We start from the raw sequence: 25,990 nt of genomic DNA, 5'->3' as shown, positions 1-25,990 counted from the left end.
ATACACACGTAAAAATCTCAAAAAATGTAAAATTCAAAGAATTAAATGAAGTTCACAGTGTAATACTGAGAAGTTAGGCAACAAGGATGAATTTAAGCCAGGCTCCAGAGCCCACAGTGGCTGAGGGCTCACACAGGGCTTCCCCTGAGGCCGCCCATTTGGGGTCTGCTGTCGCCTTACCAACTCTGCCGTTCTTTTTCTGCTTCCAGTCCCATTTAGTTAGAAACCAAGTGTGGAGTCGGTCTTCTGGGGCCACCAACAGAACAGCGGAAGCAGCTGCTCAGCAGTCTTCCAGAGGTTACTGAAAGGCAGGCCCCCCACGGCCTGGGCCTCTCCCCTTGCCCAGCCCAACCTGCAGGGAGAGCTAAGGGCCAGGCCCCACCTCTCTGGCCTCACCCAGCTCCGAATACGCTGGTGGCAGGCATCCAGCGTTAAGGAGGCCACACTCTAACCAGCTCTGCCATGGGCAGGTGAGGGCAGCAGGCCCAGGGCTTGCATGCCCCGCTTGGCCTTTGGAGGTCGGGCAGGCCCCACCAGGGTCAGAAGGCTTGGACCAATCCCTGACACTGAGCAGCCAGAACAGAACCACGCAACCCCAACAAAGCTGCTGATGCTGTTTCTGTCTCTCCCCAAGACATAGACCCCTCCGAACTGAAGGGAAAAACCTAAAACCTTGCACGTGAAGAAATGTTCTCCTCAAACCCAGGCACAAGACACGACGTGAGAGTCTGACAGATGGTGTGCACTGTCCCTCCCCTGGGCCTCGGGCTCCCCGCCACTGAGACCAGCACGTGTACCCGGGGGGCTCCTCACAGCACAGGTGGGTCAGCGGGCAGGGGCGCCACACCCCGGATTCCAGTCTCGCTGCTGCAGATAGGAGGACTGTTGTCATGGGAGCCCCCACCCCTGCAGACCCTACTCTGACCAAGAAGTTTCCAGACGACAAGCCCAAGTCCCGGGAACTCATCGTGTGAAAGACGCCCAGGTCCCCACGGGGTTCAGCTCTGGATTCCCTGGAAATGGTCCAAATCCTGCTGGTGTCAAGTTATCGGACGTGTTCTCTGTGGTAACAAGTGATCAAAAACCAGGGGCGCAAACTCCCACTAGGCTACCCTCAGGAACTCTGCCCAGAGACCCCCCTGAGCAGCAGGGAGGGCTGTTTAGTCAGCAAGACACAGTCCTGGGGCCCCTCCCTGGGAACACTGCTCAGGCCCAGAGTGGGCTGTCCTGACCACAGCTGGGGACCCAGGGAACCCAGAGGTAAGTTCTCTCCTGGGCCCCGTGACCGCTCCCCGAAGCTCCCTGAGGCTGGTGTTCCCTGCTGCTCCGTCCTGGACATGGCCACAAGTTTGGGAGGTCAGGGCAGAGAAGGGGGACGCTGCTCAAGTTGCTAATGGCCCAGCTGAGGGTTCTTCTGCAGCAGCCACTCCAGGGTCTCCATGAGGTACGACATGCCATAGTGCTGGGCAATGTTCCGGAAGATTCCAATCTGCTCCATGAAGACCTGCAGAAATGAGAAGTCACAGTGAGACCCGGTTCCAGAGGAGGCCCCAGCGTGTAGGTGTAGAAGCAGATGTGGGCAGACGGAAAAGGGCAGCAGGGCTGGCTGGCTGTGGGAGCCCCACCTTGGTGTGGATGGTGAGGGCAAAGCCCCCCGCACAGTGGCAGTACACGGGCATGTTGGTCTCCTTCACGCCCCGGCACTTCAGGCAGATCTGCAACGAGGAGCAGCCCTGGTCAGGAGTCTCCCCTGCCCAGGCCAGTCGCGGCCAGCAGTGGTCAGCCGCTGAGCACATTCACTCGACCGGCCCTCCCTGCCTCCCGCTGCCATGGCCTTCAGCTCAACTATGAATAAAATGCAGACTCTGCAACAGGATCTATCCAAACATGCCAGGTGCTTCCTAACACCCTCGGTGTGAGCACTGCACCCTTGACTCTTGAGTCCTGGGAGCTCCTCACCCCTGCTCCGTCCTCGGGTCTCCCCACTCCATCACAGCTCCTCAGATCTCTGCTCAGATGTCCCCGCTCAGAGGGAACATCCCTCCATCCAATGCTGAAAACCTCCCTGTCTCTCTCTCCCCGTCCATTCTCTTTACGCTCACCGTGACTTACACACCGTCTGCTCATGGTCTATCCCCTCTCACTACAATGAAAGATCCGTGAGGCCAGCACCTGGCCCCTGTAGGAACCCCAGAGATGCTGTAAGAATGAGTCAAAAGGACGACGCCTGAACAAGGGGTGGTCACCTCAGAGGACCAGGTCATGACTTGAGAAGTGTGCACACCCGTAGCTTCTCCTGGGTGCCAATCGCTTACCCAGAAGGCCTCTGCCCACTGGAGGGCAGTCCCCAGTGCCAGGCCCACTGCTCACCAGGTCCTGCAGGGTGAAGGCCATCACTTTCTTCTGCAGGGCTTCCACCAGAGCCATCTCGATGACTGATGTGTCATAGGCAATCTGACAGTTGGAGCAGAGCCACTGAGCCAGCAAAGCCCCGTCCTGGGCAGAGGAGGAGGGGGCCCGTCAGTTCTCTGCTCAGCCTCTGCTCAGCCTCCCCCAGGGCTGGGGAGGGACGAGGTGGCGCGAGCAGGGGAGGTGGGGGCTGCTGGCCCACAATGAGGTCACCACCAGGCGTGTTTACGAGGACACTGCTCTGGTACGCGGCACAGAGTGCCTTTTACATCAGAACTCGCAGGGGGGCTCAAGAGGGGCGCCGTAGCCCCTCCGTCCTGACTCCGCCGCGAGGACCCAGTGCTGCGAGGACCCAGCGGCCACAAGGACCCGGCGCCGTGAGGGTTAGGATTATCCCTAACTTGGCGGCCGCCCACCTGAGAGAAGGAGGATTCTCTGCACAGGTCCAGGTCCCGGCAGAAGTTACAGCTGCGGCATATGACCTCAGGAAGCACGTAGGAACGACAGGGGTCTCGGAACTGGGCCTCCTCCGAGAACTCGCCCACGTCCACCAGGCGAAGCAGGTCCCGGTTCAACTTGTTCACCTGGTTTGTGATGTTCGTGTCCAGAGACAGAACCTTCAGAGGAAAGAGCCTACGTCAGGGATGGCTCTCTGGGCTTCCCTGCTCTGTCAGGACTGGAAAAGCCTGTGGGGGACTCTTAAAGCTGTAGCTCCTCAGCATCACCTCACCCTCCCTTTTCCTGCTGGACGTGTCAGAGGAGGGGAGCCGCAGCGTCTACACCAGTGGTTCCTCAGTGTGGGGCCCTCCGCACAGAGGCCCTGCCCCGATCCCAAGTCTCGTGGTCTCCGTCAGCTCCAGGGGACTCTGGGGCATACTACTGACTCCTTCCTCCTCACTGACGGCAGTCCTAGATCGATGGGACTTGACAATCTCGTTTATAGGGTAGGTAATTCCAACCCCCAATGGTGGGGGCAGTCCCACGCCAGCCCAGAGAAGCCTCTTCAACCTCCTGCTAGAGCCTGTGCAGTTGGTGCTGGGAGTCTGGCTCTCGTGGTAGGTGCAGAGCCACGATGAGGCATCTGACCCCCGTCCCTGAAGGAGAGGCAAGCACAGGACAGACCTCTGCGGAGACCTCTCCCACACCCAGCTCAGTGCCAAAAGCACCACAGAACCTAACACCACTTAGAAGACATTTTTGAGAGAACTTAGTCCAATTTGAGGCCCACCACCCTATCCAGTGAGGCAAGCAGGTAAATCTGCAAGTATGTACAATGAGGATCAACAACCTGTTAGGCTTAAAAACATACAGATTACCTATTTCTGACTGAAAAAACTGGACTGAATTAAAGAGAAAAAAATGAAAAGAGATTTCACTAGTGAATTACTAAATGTTAAGGAAAAAACAATATCTGCATAATATCTTCTAGGAAACACAAAAGGGAAACACATCTAAACCCAGTTTATGAGACTAACATCACCCTGATACCAGACAAAGACAGTACGAGAAAACAGCACACCAACAGCCATCACGTGCACTCAAAAATCCCCAATAATATACCAGCAAACCAAACCCACCAATACACACAAAGGATAGCACATCCTGACCAAGTGGGATTTACCCCAGGAATGCAAGGCTGGATCAATATTCAAAAATCAGTGCCATATCCAGATGGCCAACAGACACATGAAAAGATGCTCAACCTCACTCATCACCAGGGAAATGCAAATCAAAACCACAATTGAGGTATCACCTCACACCTATCAGAATATTTAAAATAAAAAACACAAGAAATAACAGGTGTTGGTAAGGATGTGGAGTTGATGGAAATGCAAACTGGTGCAGCCATTATGGAAACAGCATGGAGGTTCCTCAAAAAATTAAAAATAGAGCTACCTTAAGATTCAGTAATTCCAGTACTGGATATTTACTTAAAAAAACTAAAACACTAATTGAAAAAGACACATGCACCCCTATATTTACTGTGGCATTATTTACAATAGCCAAATTATGGAAGCAACCCAAGTGTCCACTGACGAATGGATAAAAAAGATGTGATGCAAGATACAAGGTCAATATACAAATATTGGGGGCGCCTGGGTGGCTCAGTTGTTAAGCATCTGCCTTCGGCTCAGGTCATGATCCCAGGGTCCTGGGATCAAGCCCCGCATCGGGGTCCCTGCTCAGTGGGAAGCCTGCTTCTCCCTCTCCCACTCCCCCTGCTTGTGTTCCTGCTCTCGCTATCTCTGTCAAATAAATAAAATCTTTAAGATATATATATACACAAATATTGTATACGTATCTCTATACAGTAGCAGTGAACAACTGGAAACTGAAGTTTAAAAAAGTGCCCTCACAATAGCATCAAACAACCTGAAAGCCTCAGGTGCAAATGTGTGCAATATTTATATGCTGAAAACCCCAAAACACTGATGAAGAAAACCAAAGATGACCCAGATAAATAGAAAGATACAGTAGTTCATGAATTAAGAGTCTCAGCACTAAGATGCTCTTATATAGGTTTTTGTGTGAACGTAAGTTTCATTTCATTTTATTTTATTATTTTTTAAAGATTTTCTCTAAAATAATTCTCTCTAAAATAATCTATAGATTAAGGGGCGCCTGGGTGGCTCAGATGGTTAAGCGTCTGCCTTCGGCTCAGGTCATGATCTCAGGGTCCTGGGATTGAGTTCCGCATCGGGTTCCCTGCTCAGTGCAGAGCCTGCTTCTCCCTCTCCCTCTGCCACTCCCTCTGCTTGTGCTCTTCTGTCTATCTCTCTGTCAAATAAATAAATAAAATCTTTAAAAAAAAAAATTAAAAAAAAAAATCTATAGATTAAAATCACTCCAATCAACATCCTAAAAGGATTTTTTTTTCTGGGTAGAAACTGATACGCTGATTCAGAAATTTATATGGAAAGCAAAGGAACTAGATAGAATAAGAGCAATTTAAAAAAAAATAAAGTTGAGGCATTCACACTATCTGGTTTCAAGACTTACTGATAAAGTTACAAAAATCGAGACAATGTGGTGTGGAAAACAGACAATGAGATTGATGGAGATCCAGAAAAAGACCCACACATGTATATGACCAGTTAAGTTTTGAAACAGATACAAAGGCTATTCAATGGAGAAAGAACAATCTTTTCAAATAAACAGTACTGGGATAATTAGACACAATTATGCAGAAATATAAACCTCAATCTGCAACATGCACACTGTATAAAAATTAACTCAAGGGTGCCTAGGTAGCTCAGTCGGTTAAGCCTCCGACTCTTGGTTTTGGCTCAGGTCATGATCTCATGGGTCGTGGGATCGAGCCACTCCCCCCCACCACAAATTGGGCTCCGTGCTCTGCTTGAAGATTCTCTCCCTCTGCCCCTCCTCCGCTCTTAGATATGACATCAAAAGCTCAACCCATTAAAAAAAATCGATAAATTAAAGGGTGTCTGGGTGGCTCAGTCGGTTAAGCTTCCAATTCTTGATTTTGGCTCAGGTCATCATCTCAGGGTTGTGCGATCCAGCCCCGCATTGATCCAGCCCCGCACTGGGCTCCACGCCCTGCTTAAGATTCTCTCTTCCCCTCCCTCTGCCCCTCCCAAGAAAAAAAAAAAACCCTGATAGGGGCGCCTGGGTGGCTCAGTCGTTAAGCATCTGCCTTCGGCTCAGGTCATGATCCCAGGGTCCTGGGATGGAGTCCCACATCGGGCTCCCTGCTCAGCGGGAAGCCTGCTTCTCCCTCCCCCACTCCCCCTGCTCATGTTCCCTCTCTCGCTGTCTCTCTGTCAAATAAGTAAATAAAATCTTTAAAAAATAATAAAATGAAATGAAACTTACGTTCACACAAAAACCTATATAAGAATGTTTATAGCAGGGGCGCCTGGGTGGCTCAGTGGGTGAAGCGTCTGTCTTCAGCTCAGGTTGTGGTCCTGGGATCGAGCCCCATGTTGGGCTCCCTGCTCTCAAGAAAACTGCTTCTCCCTCTCCTCCCTCTATCTCTCTCTCAAATAAAATCTTACAAAAAAAAATGTTTGTAGCAACTGTATTAAAAATCCAAAATAAAAACCCAGATGTACTTCAACCACGGCACAAACAAGAGCGTGGTTCTTCTGCACAATGGACTGCCACTCAGCTGTAGAAAGGAACAAAGCATGGAAACGTGCAACACCCAGGGAAAAAGCACAGACCCGTTTTGCTGAGCCAAAGAAGCCAGACCTAAACGGCAACATGACCGTGCATGATCCGTGGTTCCAGGCCAGAGACAACACAGGGTAGCTGACCCGGGGGGTGCCTGTTTGAACCCTGCTGTCAGGGGCTTCAGCACTCTGTGAACGCTCCAACAACTGCACCCCCCAGAGGGATCCTACTGTGTGTGCATTTCAGGAAGTACAGGGAGGCAGAAGAGATGGGACAGATCAGCGCAGGCCAAGGTGGGTGCACTGTTCTCGGGATGATAGAATGTTCTGCATCCTGACCTGTGCAGACATGTGACTGTGCGTCTTTGCCAAAACTCACAAGTCACACATGAACAATGGGGAGATCTCACTGTAGGTAAGTTACCCCGGAATTAAAAACAGATGTCGACACTGTGAGGTCTACCGCACGGGTCAGACGGCACACTGAACTCCCCCTTCACCGTCAGCAGAGGTCACCTGAGCCTGGAGCACCCTTTCCCTGAAATGCACTAGGCGGGGAGGTAACCTGACGCACAGCAAAGTGCTCTCTCTGGAAGAGGTGACGCCTGAGTGAGGGCCATCCAGAACACTATCCCATCGATGACTCGGCCTGCCTCGCCCAGAGAGGCATTTAGCAGCGCAGCAAGCTCTCCCCTGCGGCTGCATCTCAGCCCGCTCCTGCGGCAGCTCGTCCCAGGTCCCTCCAGCCACGAGGCTGCGAGCACCCGCCATTTCACTGCTCCGCTCGCGCCTCTCACCAGCACCCCCGGATCCTCCCACCCTTTGCATCCTGACCTTCTCCCTAGGCCAGGCCCTGAGGGTCAACGGGGTCTCACCGGGGGCCCCATCTTCCTCACTGGCCCTGCCCTGCTCCTCCGAGCCCACCTGCCCCTCACTGACTTGTCCTCCCCTCACTGAAGCGCAGGCTTCATGACGATGGGGGTCTGTCCTGTCTCCTCCCCTTCTCACCCCAAATGCCTCCCACAGTGGCTGCTCTGAAGGGGCGGTGAGTGATGATGGAGTGGACGAGCATGTACTCCGGACACCCGTGCCTCCCACGCACACGGGCACGAGCGTGCCCACTCCTCATGGACGCCCTCCCGCCCCGCGCATGCAGACAAACCACCACCCCTGGACCCCTCCGGGCCCTGCGCACACTAGGGTGGGCACCCATGCCCTGCACGTGCGGGTTGCAGCCTTACCTTGCACACGTACTTGATGAACTCCAGCGCCGGGTTGGTGAGCAGCAGGTGGGAACCCGGGAGCACCGGAAACATGCTGGACAGCTCGGCCGAGTTCCGCGAGCCCGTGACCTTCTTCTGAATCTTCTGAGTGATGGTGAAGAAGCTCTGTGTGAGCTCGTTGGCCACATAGTCTTGCGAGAAGGTGATCATTCCTGGGAGGGCAGAGATGCAGCTGTGTTCCCCCTGTGCCGTGGCGGGGCGCAGAGGGCAGGCCCGGGGGAACCCGGGGACCCCGGGGACCCCGGGACGTGGAGAGGGCGTGCTCACCAGGAAGGGCGCTGGCTGCCGGGGCGTCCTGCGACAGCTGGCTGGGCCCCCGGCGTCTCAGCGGCGTGGCCCCCGGGGCGCTGCGCCGCAGCTCTTCCTTCATGCTGTGGTACACGGCCACGACGTACGCTGGGGGAGAGGGGGCCTTGAGGGTCTGCCCGCTGCCCGGGCGGGGCCACGCTCGGCTGGGGAGATCAGGGGCTGCAGACCGGGCAGGGACACAGGCCAGCCCGCCGCAGACCCAGAGCCGGACTCCCCACGTGTGCGCACCTTCCGGACGACTCCAGCGGCCGGCCGGTCCCGAGGGGAGGGGAGGAACGACGAGCGCACACAGCCGCGCCCAGCGGGGAGGCCGAGGCCCTGGGCGGAGGACACTGTGCAAGGAGGGCCTCTCTCGGGGGGGCTGGGGTGACCTCCCACGAGCCGCAGGGCGGCTCACCTGACACGATCATGAGGAAGTAGCTCTGGCACGAGGCTGTCTGTGGCAGGAACTGCACGATGTTCCAGTTGTTTTCCAGCATGTCCTCCACGTCAGGCTCCAGTGCTCCTGCATCCTCCTCCTCCTCCTCCTCCTCCTCCTCCTCCTCCTCCTCCTCTCTGCCCTCTTTTGGGGAGTCTCGCTGTAACACAGACACCACCCCAGCTGTCTTTGCCGGAGAAGCATGCACAGAAGGAGGCGAACAGTCGCCCCACACCTGGCTCGCCTGACCCCTTCTGCCCAGTGTGACGCTCACCCCATCTTCCACGTCCCTGGGCCTGAGAAGATCCCCGCAAGGCGGCTCCGAGGATGAGGTCACTTATGTGCAGAAGCACTCCACATAGGGTAATGGGGATTTGCCTTTTGTTCCTCCAGAGAACTCACTTTAAAATTCTTCAACACCCCTCCTCCCAGGGAGGGGAGAGTCACAAGCAGGCGACCTCAGGTGACTAGTTCTCTTGTCTGAATCCCAGATCTTCTGAGATGGTGACGATTCTGTCAGCCCTACTGCAGATATCGCCTGTGTGACCAGACTCCCCCCTCCGGGGGGCTTTCATCTCAGGAACGTGTCCACCCTGGCAACCCCCATGCCTTTAGAGCAGCAACCACAACAACTGTCTTCTCTCGATCCAGCTACAAGGCCTACACTTTACTCCCCACTGAGGTCTCCACAAACCTCCTGGCAAGGAGGGCGGCCATCTCCCACCCACTCTTAGTACAGAGGGTGGCCCGTCCCCCATCCTCTCAGCACCGAGGGCAGGCTGACCTTGTGCACACCACATGCGCTGGCCAAGCACGGCTCCCCTCACGCCACACTTGCCCTCCTTCCCCATCCATCTTGTAATAGACACATGGCTTCACACCCCTGGGTGCCGCCCATACCCCCAGGTGTCACCTATATCCATTCCACTGGCCCGTCCCCTCCACCTTCAAAACCCACCCGAATCCATCTCCCTGACTCCACCCTGCCCTCCACCCTCCCCTGGGCCGAGGCTAGCCCTGACCTCCCACGGTGTTGTCCACAACATGGGGCCCTAGTGGAAGTCAGGCCCTGACATGTCCCCACTCAGAATCTCTCCATCACTAAAAGCCAAATCTCCAACTCGGCCTTCGGTCCCAAGTGGCCTGGTCCTAGCTGCTCTGTGCTGCACCTGTGACCACCGCTCCAGCCCTGCCCCATCGTCACAGCCGTCTGACACCAGCCCCTGGCCCAGCTCTTCCATCCCCGCTTGCCCGTCCCCTCCTCACGCCTGCACAACCGTCCCATCTAAATCAGCCCCTGCCCCACGGCTGCCCTCTGCCCTTCCCACTGCTGCGGCTGCATGTCCCACACCTGCTCGTCTCCTCTCAGACTCTGTAGGAGCAGGTGCCCTCGGCTGTGCTGCCGCAGGATGCGACCTACAGCCATGCCAGGCACTCAGCCCAGGACCACCAAATGTGTGCAGAGGGACAAAGAGGGACCCCAAAGTCCTTCCAGATTCCAGCATCAGCTCTCCAAGACGGTTACGCCTTACCTGTCCACAGTGAATACGAGATGGAACGTTTCCTTTGATTCCACCGTAGTTGGAGGGATCCATCCAGAGAAGAAATTCCCAGCACCGAGAGAAAGAAATTGTCAAGGAATGGAAGATCTCTTTAGAATGGATGCTAAAAAGAAGCAAAAGAGAAACTGCTTTAGTAAAATCAACAGTTTTTCTCTTTTTCTCCACTTTCCTTTTTATTTTCATACCTGCTTATCGTCCACTTACTTAAAAACAAACTTAAGGTGGATTCAGATTACAACACCCCTCACACTTTCTGGAGAACAAGATAAACACAACACTAAGGAGACTTTTGCACCCACCAGGAGAGCGTGGCAGGAACCAGTGCCGGGGGGACCAGAGAAGCGAGAGCTGCGAAGACCCCGAGACCTCCCCAAGTGTGCCCTGAGCACGCCACAAAGCATGGAGCAAGCGTGTGCAAGACTACAGGAAGCCGGGACAAGGACGACTGAGTGCCTGCTCCCACCACTGTCTGAGAGCCACGTAACTCACGAGGCATCAGGGGCTGTGCTTGCAAGTCTTACTTCAACAGAGGAATAATGAGCTCGACTAAACACAACTCTGGGGGTGCCTGGGTGGCTCAGTCGTTAAGGGTCTGCCTTCGGCTCAGGTCATGATCCCAGGGTCCTGGGATCGAGCCCCGCATCAGGCTCCCTGCTCCACGGGAAGCCTGCTTCTCCGTCTCCCACTCCCCCTGCTTGTGTTCCCTCTCTCTTGCCTCTCTCTGTCAAATAAATAAATAAAATCTTAAAAAAAAAAATAAACACAGCTCTGATCCTGCCTACAAATCCCAAAAAATGCCCGAAAGGTTCCATTTGTTTCCTAATAACAAAGCTCTACAATATTTACAGAAGAACGAAATGCAAAAGCATCCAACAGACAAGGCATTCACACGGATTCACAATTGCTGGCATCTAATCTAGTATCACTAGATCTGCAAAGAAGCAGAGAAATACAACACGGAATCGGGAGAAAAACCTATCAACTGAATACAAATCAGAGCTGACACAAGTGTTATACTGTGCAGAACAGGACACTGAAAAGGTTATTAAACCTGAATTCAGGGTGCCTGGGTGGCTCAGTTGGTTAAACGACTGCCTTCGGCTCAGGTCATGATCCTGGAGTCCCGGGATCGAGTCCCGCATCGGGCTCCCTGCTCGGCAGGGAGTCTGCTCCTCCCTCTGACCCTCCTCCCTCTCATGCTGTCTCTCATTCTCTCTCTCCCAAATAAATAAATAAAATCTTTAAAAAAAAAACAAAAAAAAACACCTGAATTCAATGTAATCACAAAGCTAGAACAAAGAACATGTTGAATAGGCTCTAGGACACGTAAGACCCCACCAGGCTTCCAGCCATGGAAACTCCACTGGATGGGATGAATGGCAGACTACACCCTGCAGGAGATGATGAGCGAGTTTAAAGACACGATGAAGGAAATTACCCAAAAAGAAATATAGACAGAAATAAACAAATCTTTCAAAACAGATGTAGCCATAACTTTATATCAGCAAAGATAGCTTTCAAAAAAAGAAAGTTAAATAAAGCCTTCTTCGGGATATCCAATGGCAGAAAGAATTCATTATGAACAGATTCGTGCTACAAGCTATTGACAGGAATGTCCCTCAGCAGAAGTTAAATGATATTAAAGAAGAACACGAGCGGAAGCAGAATTCTAGAAATAGGAACACCTGCTGGTGATGTACTCCACGTAGGCAATGGCATCTTCAATCCGCCGCTTTTTCGTGCAGAGGATGATGCGGTTGAAGTTGGCATAGATGACAGAGGACCCCAAGCGCTTGAACTCGGCGATGAGCCTACAGACCAAGGTTAGAAGCACGGGTCACGATGCCACAGAGAAACCACAAGACACCATGAGAAACAAGCGGATATCCTGAACTAAAAAGCTATCCTAAGTATGCCTGAAACCCAGAGGCAACAATGAAGGAAGATTTCTGCAAGGCAAAACCCACCAGAAACAAAAACAAAGATAACCGGGGCGCCTGGGTGGCTCAGTCGGTTAAGCGACTGCCTTCGGCTCAGGTCATGATCCTGGAGTCCCTGGATCGAGTCCCGCATTGGGCTCCCTGCTCGGCGGGGAGTCTGCTTCTCCCTCTGACCCTCCCCCCTCTCCTGCTCTCTCTCTCTCATTCTCTCTCTCAAATAAATAGATAAAATCTTTGGAAAAAAAAACAAAAAAACAAAGATAACCACAGACAGGAGAAAGCAACTTTATCACACAAAAATGGCTAACTTTCACGTAGAAAGAACTCCTATAAATCAATGAGGAAAAAATCAACAGAACTACAGAGAAGCGGGTAAAGGACATGAAAAGAAAGTTCGAAATCATTCATAATGAGGATTGCAAATTACGAGGACACCCAGATAGCATTTTACTGCGCCAGGCTGGTACCAGCGTCTGCCGTGTCGGAGGGCTGGGGACACACATTCTCAATCACTGCTGGAGTACATCAGCTGTACAACTTCCACGGAGAGTGTTCTGTCACTACCCATCAGGTTAGCATTTCCTGTCCAGTTATAACATCTATCAAGCCCGCGTCAGTGCTGCTTGCTGGAGATTATTCTGCAGATACATTCGCATGACCTTGGGTACAAGGCCCTTCTGGCTTGGTGATCTGTAACAGCCTAAGTTCTGCAGCAGCCTGAGTGCCCATTAGGACACATGCACACATGGGTCTCCAAGGTCCACTCTTAACTAGAGATTAAGAACAGCAAACCCAAGGCATGATGACTTGCGCCAAAAGGAGACAGGCTGTACCACACAGCCTAGCTCTGAAGGACGCTGCACAGACTACGAGAGCAGCTAAGCCTTCCTTCCCCAGGACCTTTACCGCCACGGACCATCAGCCCAGAAGTGAGCTGCTGATTCCAGAGTGCTGGCTGACCATCTCTCTGGTTTTGGGGATTGAGGGGTCCGCGTGGCCTGGAGCAAGCCCCGGGCAGCACTCACTGCAGAAAGAGCTTCTTCATCATGTTGTGGAGTGTGCGGTGCAGAGCAGGGTCATGGAGCAGCGAGGATGGGGACCGCAGCCAGCGGTAAAAGTGCATCACCTGGTTGTCAGCATAGATGTTGTGGTAGTGTGTGATCTCTTTCACCCAGCCCACCACCATGCTCTTCAGGATCCTGGAAGAAAGGTGCAAAGGGTGTCCCCTTTGTTGCCAGAACCAGCTTCCCCCTGTTCTGTCACCTCTATCACTGTCCAAACCTCATTGCTGGGCCCTCATCTGCACCCTCAGGCCTCCCTCTGCACTCAACACCGACAGCATGCCTCTGGCCACAGGAAGGAGGTCAGAACACAGTGCCCAGAGGGCAGCAAAGCCCAGCGAACGGAGGAAAGAGCCTGGACCCATATGAGTTTCTGGTCCTGCCGCCCACGGAGGGAAGAAGCCCCAGTGACAGTGTCTTAGCTCTTAGTTTTCCAAAACAAGGGCAGAGGATAACAAAGTTTCTCATGTTCCTTCTAGATCCCAAACTCAGCTCTTCTGCCCAGGGAGAGGACGGGACAAAATATAAGGTCAGGGTGATGTTCTCAGGGATGCAGGTTCCCGGGTACCTGAAGGTGCTGGAGCAGAGCGCTGTCTCGTCGTAGCTGGCCAGGGTGCTGGCGGCCTGATTGCCGGTGATCATGTCCTCCAGGGAGGCCTGCTGGATCACATCGAAGCTGATGCCCACGCTGTCGGCCCCTTCCATGTCATTGATATGGTGGGACTGCAGGATGGTATTGACGGCCAGGTTCTGGATGTCCAGCTCCACGCACACTGCACACAGAGAAACCACTGTTTGTGCCACAAAAACCCTCTTGTGTCTGCAGTCCGACTTCAGCAAGCGCGGTCTCAGAAAACGTACTACTATCCAGGGCAGCCGACAGACGGTCCCTGAGCAGACTGCAGAGCCCACCCTTGCTCATCCCACAGCCGCAGAGGCTCCCACAGGCTCACCTCCCACACCGGCACAGCAAGTGCTGCGTACCTACCACTCGGCGTTCCCGCCACCACAGAAAGGCAATAAATGGCAGAAACCCCAGCAAGTGGGGACCCCATGCGCTTTGAGCACCCACCCGTGGAGTAGCAGCCTGGACAGTTGATCTCCACACTGGCCTGGTCATCGAACTCCATGACGAGGCGATTGTCATCAGCCTCCTTGCCACCCAGGTCAGGGCGTGAGGTAGGGGACAGCCAGAGCAGGTGGCTGTGGCGCTGGAGATGGCGGGCTAAGAAGAGGTCGGAGCCAAAGGTGGAGATGTCCTCAGGCAGATTACCAATGGGGATGTGGAAGTACCTGCACGGCGACACGGGGTCAGCCCCAGGAAGTGGACGAGCAAATGGGGAAGAGGCCAGCAACAAGCACGATGGCCAGAGCACGGAAACACCAAGAAACCGCTCCATTCCGCTCACCTGCTCATCTCGAAGGCCTGTGACAGACAGGTGTCCAGGTTGAGGTAGTGGCGGATCATGCGCCGGCCTCCAAGGCGCTGCCAGTCCAGGACGCCATAGCTGATCTTATCGGCCACGCGGACAGGCACCAGCGGGAACTCCTCCAGAACGGGGACCTCGCCAGCCAGCCTCTTCAGCTCCCAGTTGGACTGAACAGCGATGAGTGTGGGCCCACGGCGCTCCTCCTGGGCATTAGGGAAGAAAGCAGCTAGGGGCACCCGGGCTGGGGCATGGGCTCGCACACAGAAGCCCCACCGCACTCACTTTGTAGGCCAGCAAGAAGCGCTGGATGGCCCTGCAGATGGTCTTCATGTCCGTTTCGGCCCGAACTTCGAAAGTGTGTTTGGACGGAGGCAGGAGCTCGGGACCCACTTTCTCCATCAGGAGGCTGTGCTCGGCGGAGTACAGAGCACTGAGGCTGGGCATTTGGTTGCTTCGCACCTAGACCAACAGAGGCCACATCAGCCCTCTCCCTGTGCAGGTGTGGGCGGCAGGACCCCCCTCTACGGCTCCAGCACAATCACCGCAGGCAATGGGGGGCAAAGGCTTGTCCTGCCCCTTGCCAGGAACTCACGGTGTCCAACACAAACACAGACGCTCTGCGCTGGGAGGGCACGAACAAGCCGAAGAGTGCTTTATGGCCCTGGGCGTGATGATACAGGTAGATGTGGCGGATGCTCCCTGCAGGAGAACACGGCCGTCACCCCGAGGTGCATGGGAGCCCGGCCAGGCGACGGTCGCCGGCATGCATCGTACCTGGGTCCAGGTAGCTGAACTGGGCCAGAGAGCGCATCTCCAGGTGCTCGAGAGCGAAGGTTTCTGCCTCCCAGCCTGAAAGATGCCTCGTCGGCGGTTTATTGACCACACACACACAGCCCAGCTGCACCAGGGCCCGGAACAGTAACGGGACCTGCGGGGGGAGGCAGACAGGCAGGGTGAGGGCCGCTGCCTGTACATCTTCAGCAGACTTGCTGCTGAGACTCACTGCCTTGGAGGGGGGCCCATAGTTGTGCTGCTAGCCTGCCCATCCCATATGCAGTTTTCCCTTCTCTATCCCATCCAGTTGGATCCCCCGCTCAGTTGAGCTGGGAAGATAGTTACCTGAGTCTCATACACGCCCTCAATGTCTGGGGCCGACAACTCAGTGTTGATCTCGTTGATGTGCTCCTGGTACATGTCTTCGGGCACCGAGTACTCATAGAGATTGTAGACCATGTTGGAGCGCGGAAGGACACGGCTGACCTGGTGAAAACAGGTGATGAGCTCGTCACACGGCTAAGCTAAGTGGTGATGTCTGTTAAACACGACACACATCACTGGAACAGTCCCACAGCCACCGGGTGAACCCCCTAGAGCCCATCTCTCCTCGTGAATAAAACCGAAAGCTCTGCTGGAACTTTGAGAAGCAGCCTGGGGTTTCTGAGAAGCAGAGGGGCTCTCAGATAGCAAGGGCAGCAGGGGTGCCCAGTTTACTGTCCTGCTATCTACTGGTCTGAGGGAGCCGCAGAGTGTGGGGGAATCCTGGGGAGGGGAGCAGGAGAGGGCACTGAACAGGAAAATATCCCCTCAAAAGATGATCTCCTTTGAAGTTACCATGCCCACCACATCGGAGAAAGCTACAGGAATTCCAGATCATCTGTTCTCTGCTGCCCTTTCTAGGTCCACACCCTGCTGAATCCTCTGGTCAGAACTGAGTCTCACCTTCTCCGGAAAGCCTCCGCAGTGTAGTTCCCAGTTACAAACACACACATCTCGTTTCCTCAACTAGATGTCGGCGTGTGGGCGCCCAACTGAGAGATGTGCGCCAACAGCCTCAGTAAATGAGCTTTGGGTGGAACTGCCTTATGTGGATCCCATTTACATGAAATGTCCACAACAGGCTAATCCAGAGGCAGAACGGGGACCGGTGGTTACCGAAGGCTGGGGGAGGGGAGAGACCACTAAGGGTCTGGGTGTCTTTTGAGGGTAATAAAAATGTTGTAAGACAGACTGTGGCAGAAGCTGCATGACCGATACACACGAAAAGCCACTGAAATGCACACTTTAAATGAGTGAAGGATGTGGCATGTGAGGTCTATCCCAGCAAAGCTGTTTCCATCAGAAGAGCCCCTGACAGATATCCACCTAGTCCCTCCCCTGCTCCATGGGCATCGGACCCAAGAGGATGGCGCATCAGGACAACATGGGCAACTCCGGTCACTGAGCAGTCCACAGACACCGTTTCGATTCTTACAGCACCCCAAGAGGGTTCTCGGGACAGAGAGGCTCCAGCACACCTCGCTTAGGGTCACCTGGCTCACTAGGCTTTGTATCCGCAAGGCCCCATTCTTTATGTGGCCCCTCCATCGGGGCAGAGAACACCTCGAGACTGAGCAGGCAGCGGACCAGTGACCAGCAACACCTGAGGCCCGTACCTTGCGATATGAAGGCCCCTCCTCGGCTTTAGCCACCCGCTGGTTGACATAGAACACACGGGGGATGTTCAGCCTGATGCAGTACAAGTCACTGCTGATAACAGCCCACAGCCTGAACAGACCCGCCTGGCTGGTCTCACTGATCTGAAAGGGAAAGAGCATACAGTAGTGTGTCACCCTGTCACAGGAAGCGCTCGCCTCCCAGGTGCTCTCCAGCAGAGGCCTGCCCTTCCCCTCCACGCTGGACCACGGGAGGGTCCCCAGGACCTTCCCACTGGCTGTGCTGCTGTCCCTGGAGGCAGCTCACCCCGCCCCCGGCCCCCCCCACTGATCGCAGTCCACACCTGCACAATCTGCCACGGAAGGTCCAAGACGCTACGGGCGGTCCTTCGCAAGAAGCTCCCCAACCCGGTGGCGGGCCTGTCTCGGATGGCCCCGGGCAGAGGGTTGCCTTCTGCCACCTCCAGACGCCGCCTCTTCTTGCGGGCCAGGCGCTGCCGGGCCTGCAACTGCCACTTCTTCTTATGGAACCGGAGCCAGACCAGCCACTCTTCCTAGGACACGTGGTGGAACAGGTCAGAAAGAGGACACAGTAAACACAACCGAGGAGCACGCAGTAAAACAGAAACAGCCTTCCTCAGCAACTACATCATGTGGCTGCCGAGTCTGGGTAGCTCTTGTAAGGACTGGACGTCAAGACCCATGCTGGGGCCCCCAAGCTACTTAGCAGACTCCACGGAAGACAGTGGGCCCCAGCTCGGGCCTGACTGCTGTCCTTGCTCCCTCCTCCCACTGGCCACCCCAGGCTCCGAGGCTTCTCACCTGGGTGGTTCCGAGGGCCGGGGGCTGCCCCAGGATTTCCTGCCAGGGTACCGTCAGTTCCAGGTCCTGCGACTCCTCCTGGCTCTCCCAGAGGACACGCTTCCTCTTAGTGGCAACAGGAACTGCCGAGTGCGGTGGCTTCACAAGGCCAAAATCCTCCATGTCAGAAGCACCAAGGCTCTGCGTGCTTTCTGGAGCCTGGGCTGTGCCCACCTGCAAAGACCCAGAGGAGACTTAGAATGCCACAACCTCTCAGATTAACTGCACCTCTAGAAATACACCATATGGGTCTCAACTGAACGGGACAAAATACTCGTACACAACAGTATGCACTGACTGACTGATCTACTTCCAATTTCTAATAGTGAAGATCCAACAGAACGTCACTCAAGTACCACGACTACGAAGAGAACACCTACATCTTTCCACATTTGCTCCGGGGCTCTCTCCTTTTCATAAGGAATAAAATACTGCGAAGGACAGGTCCCTTCTTTCTCCCTCCCAGCCCTCGGCACAGCACCTGTCACTCCCCGCGCACCATGTGCTTCTACTCCACGCCCACGAACGTGCACCCTCCCTTAAGCTGCGGTGTTAAGAGTCCCACACCACACATCCCATGGCAACCTGCTTTTCCCACTCAATTCACATATTTCTGAGATTGACCCCTACTGACGATGTAGACACGGTCCATTCCAATGAGCTAAGAAGGCTTTTCCACTTTTATTCTCTGAAATAATCTGTTTTAAAACTTTGGTAAAGGGGGCACCTGGGTGGCTCAGATGGTTGGGCATCTGCCTTTGGCTCAGGTCATGATCCCAGCTTCCTGGGATCGAGCCCCACATCAGGCTCCTGGCTCAGCGAGGAGCCTGCTTCTCCCTCTCCCACTCCCCCTGCTCATGCTCTCTCTCTATCTCAAATGAATAAATAAAATCTTAAAAAAAAAAAAAACTTTGGTAAAATTCCTATGAAAAACCATTTGGTTTGTTTCAACTGTGATTCAATGATTTAATGGTTTAACCTCTATTCAGGTTTTCAGGTCAGTTTGAATAATTCGGTCCAGACCATCTAAGCTTCCGCTTGTTTGGTAAAGGTAGTTCCTTATGTTGTTTTAGGGTTTTCCATGTCTGCACTTGTGTCTATTTTCACTAAAACAAAGCCCAAAGATTCATCTATCTTGACAAAGATTTGCCTATTTCCTAAGTCTTTTCGAACACTAAGGTTTGGGATTTACCGTTTATTTCCCTCATTCCTGCTCTTCCATTTGTAACTTCCGTCTTTCTCCCTCCGCAGCTCACTCTGCTGCTCGCTGACTCTTCAGTTGAAAGCTTATTTGATTTCATACTTGTTTTTTTTTTTTTTTGCTAATACCTATCTGTACAGACAGTTTGCATATAAGTGCTCTTTAGCTGCATACCATAAATTTTGATAGGATTAGTACTTTCATTAAGTATTTCTAATTCCCATCATGACTTTTTTCTTTTTTTTAAGATTTCACTTACTTATTTCAAAGAGATCATGAACAGGGGGGAGGTGTAGAGAGAGAGCAGACTCCCCAGCTGAGCAGGGAGCCCAACGTGGAACTTGATCCCAGGACCCTAGGATCATGACCTGACCCAAAGGCAGGCATGTAACCAACTGAGCCACCCAGGCGCCCCCATTATGACTTCTTTGATCCATAAGTTATTTACAAATGTACCTTTTTTTTAAATTTCCAAACAAAATGGGTTATACATAAACTATTTAGAATCTGTTGCATGCACACGGTCATGACTGTACATGTTCTTGAGAAGAATGTGTAATCCCTGATTACTGAGTACAAGGTTATATTTATTCATTGAATCTGGTTAGAGTCACTCCAACCTTACATATTTTTTTTTTAAGGATTTTGTTTATTTATTTGAGAGAGAGAGACACAGCAATAGAGGGAACACAAGCAGAGGGAGTGGGAGAGGGAGAAGCAGGCTTCCCACCGAGCAGGGAGCCCGATGCGGGGCTCGATCCCAGGACCCTGGGATCATGACCCGAGCTGAAGGCAGACGCCCAACGACTGAGCCACCCAGGCGCCCCCAACCTTACATATTCGTACTGGTTTTTGGTCTGCTCGATCTTTCAATTGAGAGGGATTTATTAAAATCTCTCAAACTTGACTGGATGTCAATTTCTTCTACTAATTAGGTAAACTTTTACATTATTTAAAACTAAACTATCAGAATTATATGTTTCTGGTGAACTGTGACTTTCAGTATGGTTTAATAACCATCCTATCCCTACTAATACTTCTTGGCTTAAGGATCATTTTGCTGGCATTAATACAGCCCATTAGCTTTGTTTCAGTTAGTATTTGCCTGATTGTGTGCTTTCCATTCTTTTAATCCCTCTGTGCCCTGGCCTTCTAGGGATAGCTCTTATAATTAAGATAAAGTTAGATTTTAGAAGTCCAACCTGAGAATCTGGTTTTTTGCAGGTAACTTTATATACTGCTCTGGTTTAAAGTTCACTTTTCAGGGGATGGAGAAAAAATCAGTAATAAAAAAAAAATAAGTTCACTATTCATTTTCAGCACTGGAGAATTTTCTTTTGTCTTTTCTGATTTTAGCTAAGCCCTTCATTACACCCTTCAGTATTTTCTAGGGTTTCTACAGGTTTTTATTTTCTAGTTTAGAAAACTGAAGTCTCTGGCACAGTGATTCACAGAGTCCCTGAGTCCAGTTACCACCCTATTCACAGAGGACAGTCCTTCTCCTTAACAGACGACCAAGTGTGTCCTATCCCAGAAAATCCCCAGCAGGAAATAAAGAGTCGACTGCCAGGCACATTTTTAACAAAGAAATACTCTAGACACTTGAATGGCAGCAGCAGGGGCCCCACGGTCCCACTACCTGTCTCCTGCCCTCGAGGACAAAGAGCTCACTGATCTTCTTCTGCTTGCAGACATCATTCTTCTCCAAAAGTTTCTTGTGCAGCCAGTCAGGGTGCTTGACGCGTGGCACTGGGTTCTTCACCTACACAAAGGGGACACAGATCACTTGTCTGACTCTTCTAACACGGGCCAGGCCCAGGTTTCCGTGGCTACTGAGCCACATGGGGCCCTGTCTGCACTGGCAGGCCTCACCTGCTGCAGAGCCGCAGGGATTGTGATGATCTTCTGTATGGCACTCCCCAGACGCTCGATGTAGTAGTCCCAATCCAGAATCTGGGTGGCGGGAAGACCACAACAGGGTGTAAGAGAGAGACCAGCAGCAGCGCTATGCCCCACTCTATGCCAAGCACTGTGCTGAATGCTTCCTGTGTCTCACCTGTAACCCACCTAGAAATTCTGGGACAAAACATACCCATTTGACAGAGAAGGAAACTGAGGCAGAGCACTTAAATGCCTCCCAGGATCCCAGACTTAGTGGCTGAGCCAGCACAAGGACCCTGTGCCAAAATCCAAGCTCTCCCCAGCACTGAGCTTTTCCAGTTTTGCCCTAAAGCATAACTATCTCCTTACCCATTACGTATCAGAAAGGAGGACGTCAAGAGTGAAGACTCCAGACCTGAGTCAGGGATACTCTGCTGTCGACTCTTCCTCCTAAACTTCTCAAAGTAACAAAGTCAGTACTCACCGTCCGAATATCAAAATCTTGGAGGGAAGAACTCTTAAGCCATTTCCGGAGAAAGTGCTTCCTCACCATGGGCTCTGCCTGGAAAATGGCAAGCGGGATAGCCCTGGGCGAAGAAAGGCATAAAAGTCACCAACACAAGACTCTCCCCAACTCCCGTCACAGTGCTCACCAGCGTATACGTATTCCACGTGGATGAAAGGGCTTGTAACCCCGTTTGTAATCTGTGCTTTTACTTCATGACGTCAGTCTGTTATAAAGTACAGCTAATATCTAATGTTCATCATATTCAATAAATACATAATACATCAACGTATTAAAATATCACGTGCTAATGCACACTCCCCCCCACCAGGGGCCATCTGTGTTGCTTGGCTTAACAGAGCTACGTAAATCACAAATTCCCGTGTGCACACACAATTAGACATTTCTAAAATGCTACTCACTGAGTAAGATACAGGAGGAAGACTCCCATCTGCTTTCCTGAAAGAATGACCCAGTTTTCACATGACTAGCCAAGCAACACAGCAACCATCAATACCCTTTCCTTTCATTGGAGGAAAGAGTTGTTAACGTGAATATTATGAACGCAAAGAAACTTAGAACACAACAGACACCAGTACCCACATCACCTAGTCCTATCTAACTTCACGCTTTTTACTTCACGTATGAGAAAACGTAAGGATGAAGTCCCATGCAGCTCTCCTGACCATCCTCATAGAGAGATAAACGTGATCCCTATCTTGGTGTTCACCAATCCCACACATGCTTTATACTACTCCTGTCCATATGTATCCGAAACAAGTAAGAGGGTCCTCGGTGTTGTCAATTTGATACAAATGGAGTACAACGGGGTGCAGCCTGCAGCACAGCACGCGGCTGCGATCCACTCATTCCAACACCTACACAGCATTTCACTGCATAAACACATCTGTCCATTTTTGGTTGAAGGACACCGTGGCATTCCCAACATTTGCCCTTAAACACAACGAAAACACACGGGCAGTTACACAGGGCACATTCCCAGACGTGCTCCATTGTGAGAGGCATCAGCATCGTCCACCTCACCGTGCACGCTGGCTTTGCTCTGAAGTGACTGTCACCCACACGCCTTTCTATATGCACGACAACTGCCATCATCACACTTTCTTTCTGACCGGCAGATGCTTCTGAAATCCGCACTTCGTGATTACTGTGAGTTTAAGCATTTTTCCATGTACTGACCATCATGTCCTTCACTTGCAAGTTGCCTGTTCATATCTGTTGCCTACTTTTTATGTCGCCTTCCTCTTGTTGATATATAAGAATTCTTTATTTTACTCTGTATGTAATTTGTTGTGTTTTTTTCTTAAGATTTTTTATTTACTTATTTGACAGAGAGAAAGAGAACACAAGCAGGAGGAGCAGCAGAGGGAGAGGGAGAAGCAGACTCCCCGCTGAGCAGGGAGCCCAATGCGGGACTCGATCCCAGGACCCCGGGATCATGACCTGAGTCGAAGGCAGATGCTTAACCGACTGAGCCACCCAGGCGCCCCTCCTGCCCTTTCCAAGGAAGCTCACCTCGCTACAAAGGGACAGAGGTTCCACAACAGACTCAAGCTTCCAACCCAAGCATCCAAGACCTTAAGAAATCCCTTCCTTAACCTCAGGAACCCTTACCTCTCTGTAACAGGAGACCCCTCAGGCTTCCGCGAGATGATGTAGCGGCAGCTCAGCCCCGCGTCCTTCACCATCTGATCTCCCAGGAACTCAGCCAGGCGCTTGGCGGTGCTGATAGACGTGGACTTCTGCTCCCCATAATCTTCCAGCTTCCGAGACATGGAGCGGTTCTCAGAGATCAGCTCAAACAGCTCAGAATCGGGCATGTTAGCTGCCTGAAGAGAGACAATGGGCACAACATGGCGCAGAAGGAAAGGAGGGCGACCCCAGGCTCACCGGAAACATTCCTCCCACGGTAACTTGACTTTCTCCAGCCTGATACACAGCAGGGCTGTCTCACATCAGCGAACAAAACACAAATTCAAACACAAAACCTTAACTGCCATGTCATTAAACTATGTAAAAAACGTTAAGAAATGTTTACTGAGCTATTAGCACCAAAGCTGCAAAAAAAGGGGAAAGACATAAATGGTGATTTTTCTCCTAAAAGGAAAAAAAATACAGGAAAAGGAGGAGCGAGGAAAGAAAGAGACAATGCCAGCTGGAGAGCCAAGGACCGAGTGAGGAGCGGAGGCGCTCCTCAAGAATGAGGAGTCAGAGGCGCCTGGGAGCAAACAGCGCTATCTGCTCCCCGACCACCCGCCCCCGCACACGCGCACCCCTGACCCCGCGCCCCCGCACACACGCACCCCTGACCCCGCACCCCCAACATCCTGTAAGATTTGCCGGGCCCATTTCGTGTTTTTCTCTCTTGGTGCTTACTCTCGTGTATGGGTCAACACTACAGAACAAGACAACATGCCAAGCTACAGCGGCCCACAAAGCAAAGGAAGACAAAAATGTTCCAGAATATTCCAGTACCCCTTTCACTCAGAAAGCCTCCTCTTAGCAGACAACACAAGAAAGGAAGGAAAAGCGTCTGTACAAAGATGTTCAAGGAAACATTACAGCGGTAGAAACCAGAATCCTGATTCCCAACAGTAGTGGATAACTGTGAGTTAAGTAATGCAAACGTGATGAAATACAGACTAACGAGCAACAGAGAGAGAACGATAAATTTCGTGAGAAGATATTTTTAAAGGGAGCCGGCCCTACTGTTTAAACTGTGGAAACCGCATGCTCATTTACAGGGCCTACAAGGATTGTGAGAATCCAAGAAGTTGATGCAGTCACGGGTAAATTCTGTCTTATAGCTGCTTTTAATGTGCTGTTTGTTTCCTTCACAGAATTCCCTCACTGGACATGGGGGATCCCACCGACAGGGATTCCCGGAGGCACCGGAACTCGGGAAGCCCTGGGGTCTTGTCAGAGTTAGCCCTGACCCACCCTGCTCTCCGGGAGCCCAGGGACATGGGGTCCCTCTGCCCGCAGGACCTTCGCAGCCCGGGAAGGAGGGGGGTGGCCTTACCTTACTGTACAGCACATCCAGCCAGTAATCAGCCACCTTGGCAACAGAGCCATACACTTCTTCTAGCGTGCTGCCCTTGAGGAAGGCCTCGAACACCGAGGACTGGAAGATCTTAATCAGTTGCAGCTCCCCTCGGCGTTTGATCTCGAAGCCCTTTAGCTCAGCCAGGGAACCGTCCTCATTAAAGACGGCGTATCTGGAATCACAGGCAAGCATGGCAGTGAACGGGAGCCCGGGACGTTGGCTGCGTGCCACCGGCCCTCCACCCAACCCTCTCCTCTAGCATCTGCCGGGCAGCAAACGTCTCTCCACCCCGAGGCTCCTGCTTCTGAGAGAAGAACGACAGAAGGGCCGGGAGCCTGTGCAGCCAGAATCTAACAGGTGGAGAGCAGAGCTGGTAGTATTTGTGTCTCCAAATTGAATCAAAAAGGTCAAAAAAACGGAACTACTCCCATCTGGCCTCCTGGTCTACTTCCTGGATGGGTTAAGTCTCATCTGTTCATTTTCTTCCCAAACACGAAGGCTGTGGGATTCCTACCTCTTCTTCAGTTTCTTGCCTTCTTCCTTGGAGGCTGGAAGGATCATGGCGAGGTAGGGCCCGTCAACCTCGAAAAAGATGCTGTTCTCTGAGCGGGTGACATAGGTGAGTGAGGATGGCTCAGTCAGCTCCTGGTACTGATCGTTGGTGAAGCCTTCCTGCAAAACGAGGGGAAGGGGGGCTGCCTTACTCCCAACCATTCTGGAAGTGACAGCTACCCTCCGAGGACTGGCTGGACCAGCAAACTGGGGCTCTTCTGTACAATGGACACCACTCAGCCAAGGAGAGTTTACACTCCGACACATTTCAGACGAGGACGAACCAAAACGCATTCTGCTAAGTCCAGGAGCTTATACGACTTATTTCCATTCACAGGGCATTCTGGAAAAGGCAGAATTATTATTGCACAGAGAACACACTGCGTAGCCAGAGTCTGGAGCTGATGATAAAGGAGTGGCACTCGGGAACTGTTCTGTGTTGCTCTGTGAGGTGGAAACATGACTCTATGTGTGGGTCAAAACCCACAGAACTGCACTCTACGAAGAGTGAATTTTACTGTAAGCAAAGTAAAAAGCATTCAACCAGGATACTGGGCAACCCCAAGACGGACTGCAGACTGGAAGACACGAGCCCGGCTGCATTCTGTGTAGAACCCCGCTCAAGGGCTGACTTGTCACCCTGGCAAACCCTGTCCTGATGGGGTTAGTACAGACCAAAGACAGAAACACCACACACACACTGTGCTGTAGCTGGTAAGTTCACTGCACAGATGACACAATCCTGAAGCCCCTGCGCACATACACTAGGGCTCAACAAAGGAACACACCAAGAAAATGAGGGACAGGCTTCTCACCTCAGGAGGAAGAAGTTACTAATGAGGAAAGGGGACTAGACTGCGGCCAGACAGATCGCTGTGGACTCACGTTCTCTATTTTAAAGTGCACACGCAGACAGAGAAATAAACCCAGCTGCATGTGTGGG

General features: G+C 52.4%; 1 protein-coding gene across 1 annotated transcript in view; it reads right to left on the bottom strand.

Annotated features, from left to right (window-relative positions):
• Positions 1 to 209: 209 nt before the first annotated feature.
• Positions 210 to 25,990, bottom strand: part of POLE (DNA polymerase epsilon, catalytic subunit) — a 47,335-nt gene continuing 21,554 nt past the window's right edge. Inside the window, exons 24-49 of the mRNA XM_035016780.1 lie at positions 25,010 to 25,167; positions 24,472 to 24,667; positions 23,064 to 23,278; positions 21,408 to 21,510; positions 20,915 to 20,995; positions 20,682 to 20,804; positions 17,803 to 18,015; positions 17,325 to 17,534; positions 16,981 to 17,124; positions 15,668 to 15,808; positions 15,323 to 15,476; positions 15,141 to 15,247; positions 14,831 to 15,007; positions 14,528 to 14,751; positions 14,191 to 14,411; positions 13,687 to 13,891; positions 13,083 to 13,256; positions 11,803 to 11,928; positions 10,088 to 10,220; positions 8,535 to 8,715; positions 8,096 to 8,224; positions 7,787 to 7,980; positions 2,826 to 3,026; positions 2,371 to 2,496; positions 1,626 to 1,715; positions 210 to 1,504 (exon numbers count right to left, since the gene is read on the bottom strand). Coding sequence (XP_034872671.1) covers positions 1,391 to 1,504; positions 1,626 to 1,715; positions 2,371 to 2,496; positions 2,826 to 3,026; positions 7,787 to 7,980; positions 8,096 to 8,224; positions 8,535 to 8,715; positions 10,088 to 10,220; positions 11,803 to 11,928; positions 13,083 to 13,256; positions 13,687 to 13,891; positions 14,191 to 14,411; positions 14,528 to 14,751; positions 14,831 to 15,007; positions 15,141 to 15,247; positions 15,323 to 15,476; positions 15,668 to 15,808; positions 16,981 to 17,124; positions 17,325 to 17,534; positions 17,803 to 18,015; positions 20,682 to 20,804; positions 20,915 to 20,995; positions 21,408 to 21,510; positions 23,064 to 23,278; positions 24,472 to 24,667; positions 25,010 to 25,167 — 4,140 coding nt within the window. The 3' untranslated portion in view covers positions 210 to 1,390. The remainder of the gene's footprint in view (positions 1,505 to 1,625; positions 1,716 to 2,370; positions 2,497 to 2,825; positions 3,027 to 7,786; positions 7,981 to 8,095; positions 8,225 to 8,534; positions 8,716 to 10,087; positions 10,221 to 11,802; positions 11,929 to 13,082; positions 13,257 to 13,686; positions 13,892 to 14,190; positions 14,412 to 14,527; positions 14,752 to 14,830; positions 15,008 to 15,140; positions 15,248 to 15,322; positions 15,477 to 15,667; positions 15,809 to 16,980; positions 17,125 to 17,324; positions 17,535 to 17,802; positions 18,016 to 20,681; positions 20,805 to 20,914; positions 20,996 to 21,407; positions 21,511 to 23,063; positions 23,279 to 24,471; positions 24,668 to 25,009; positions 25,168 to 25,990) is intronic.

Source organism: Mirounga leonina, unplaced genomic scaffold, assembly GCF_011800145.1.
Source record: "Mirounga leonina isolate KUSES-001 unplaced genomic scaffold, KU_Mleo_1.0 Mir_171, whole genome shotgun sequence".
Lineage (NCBI taxonomy): Eukaryota > Metazoa > Chordata > Mammalia > Carnivora > Phocidae > Mirounga > Mirounga leonina.
Note: the sequence above shows the minus strand (reverse complement) of the source record. Positions and strands in the feature narration are given on the sequence as shown.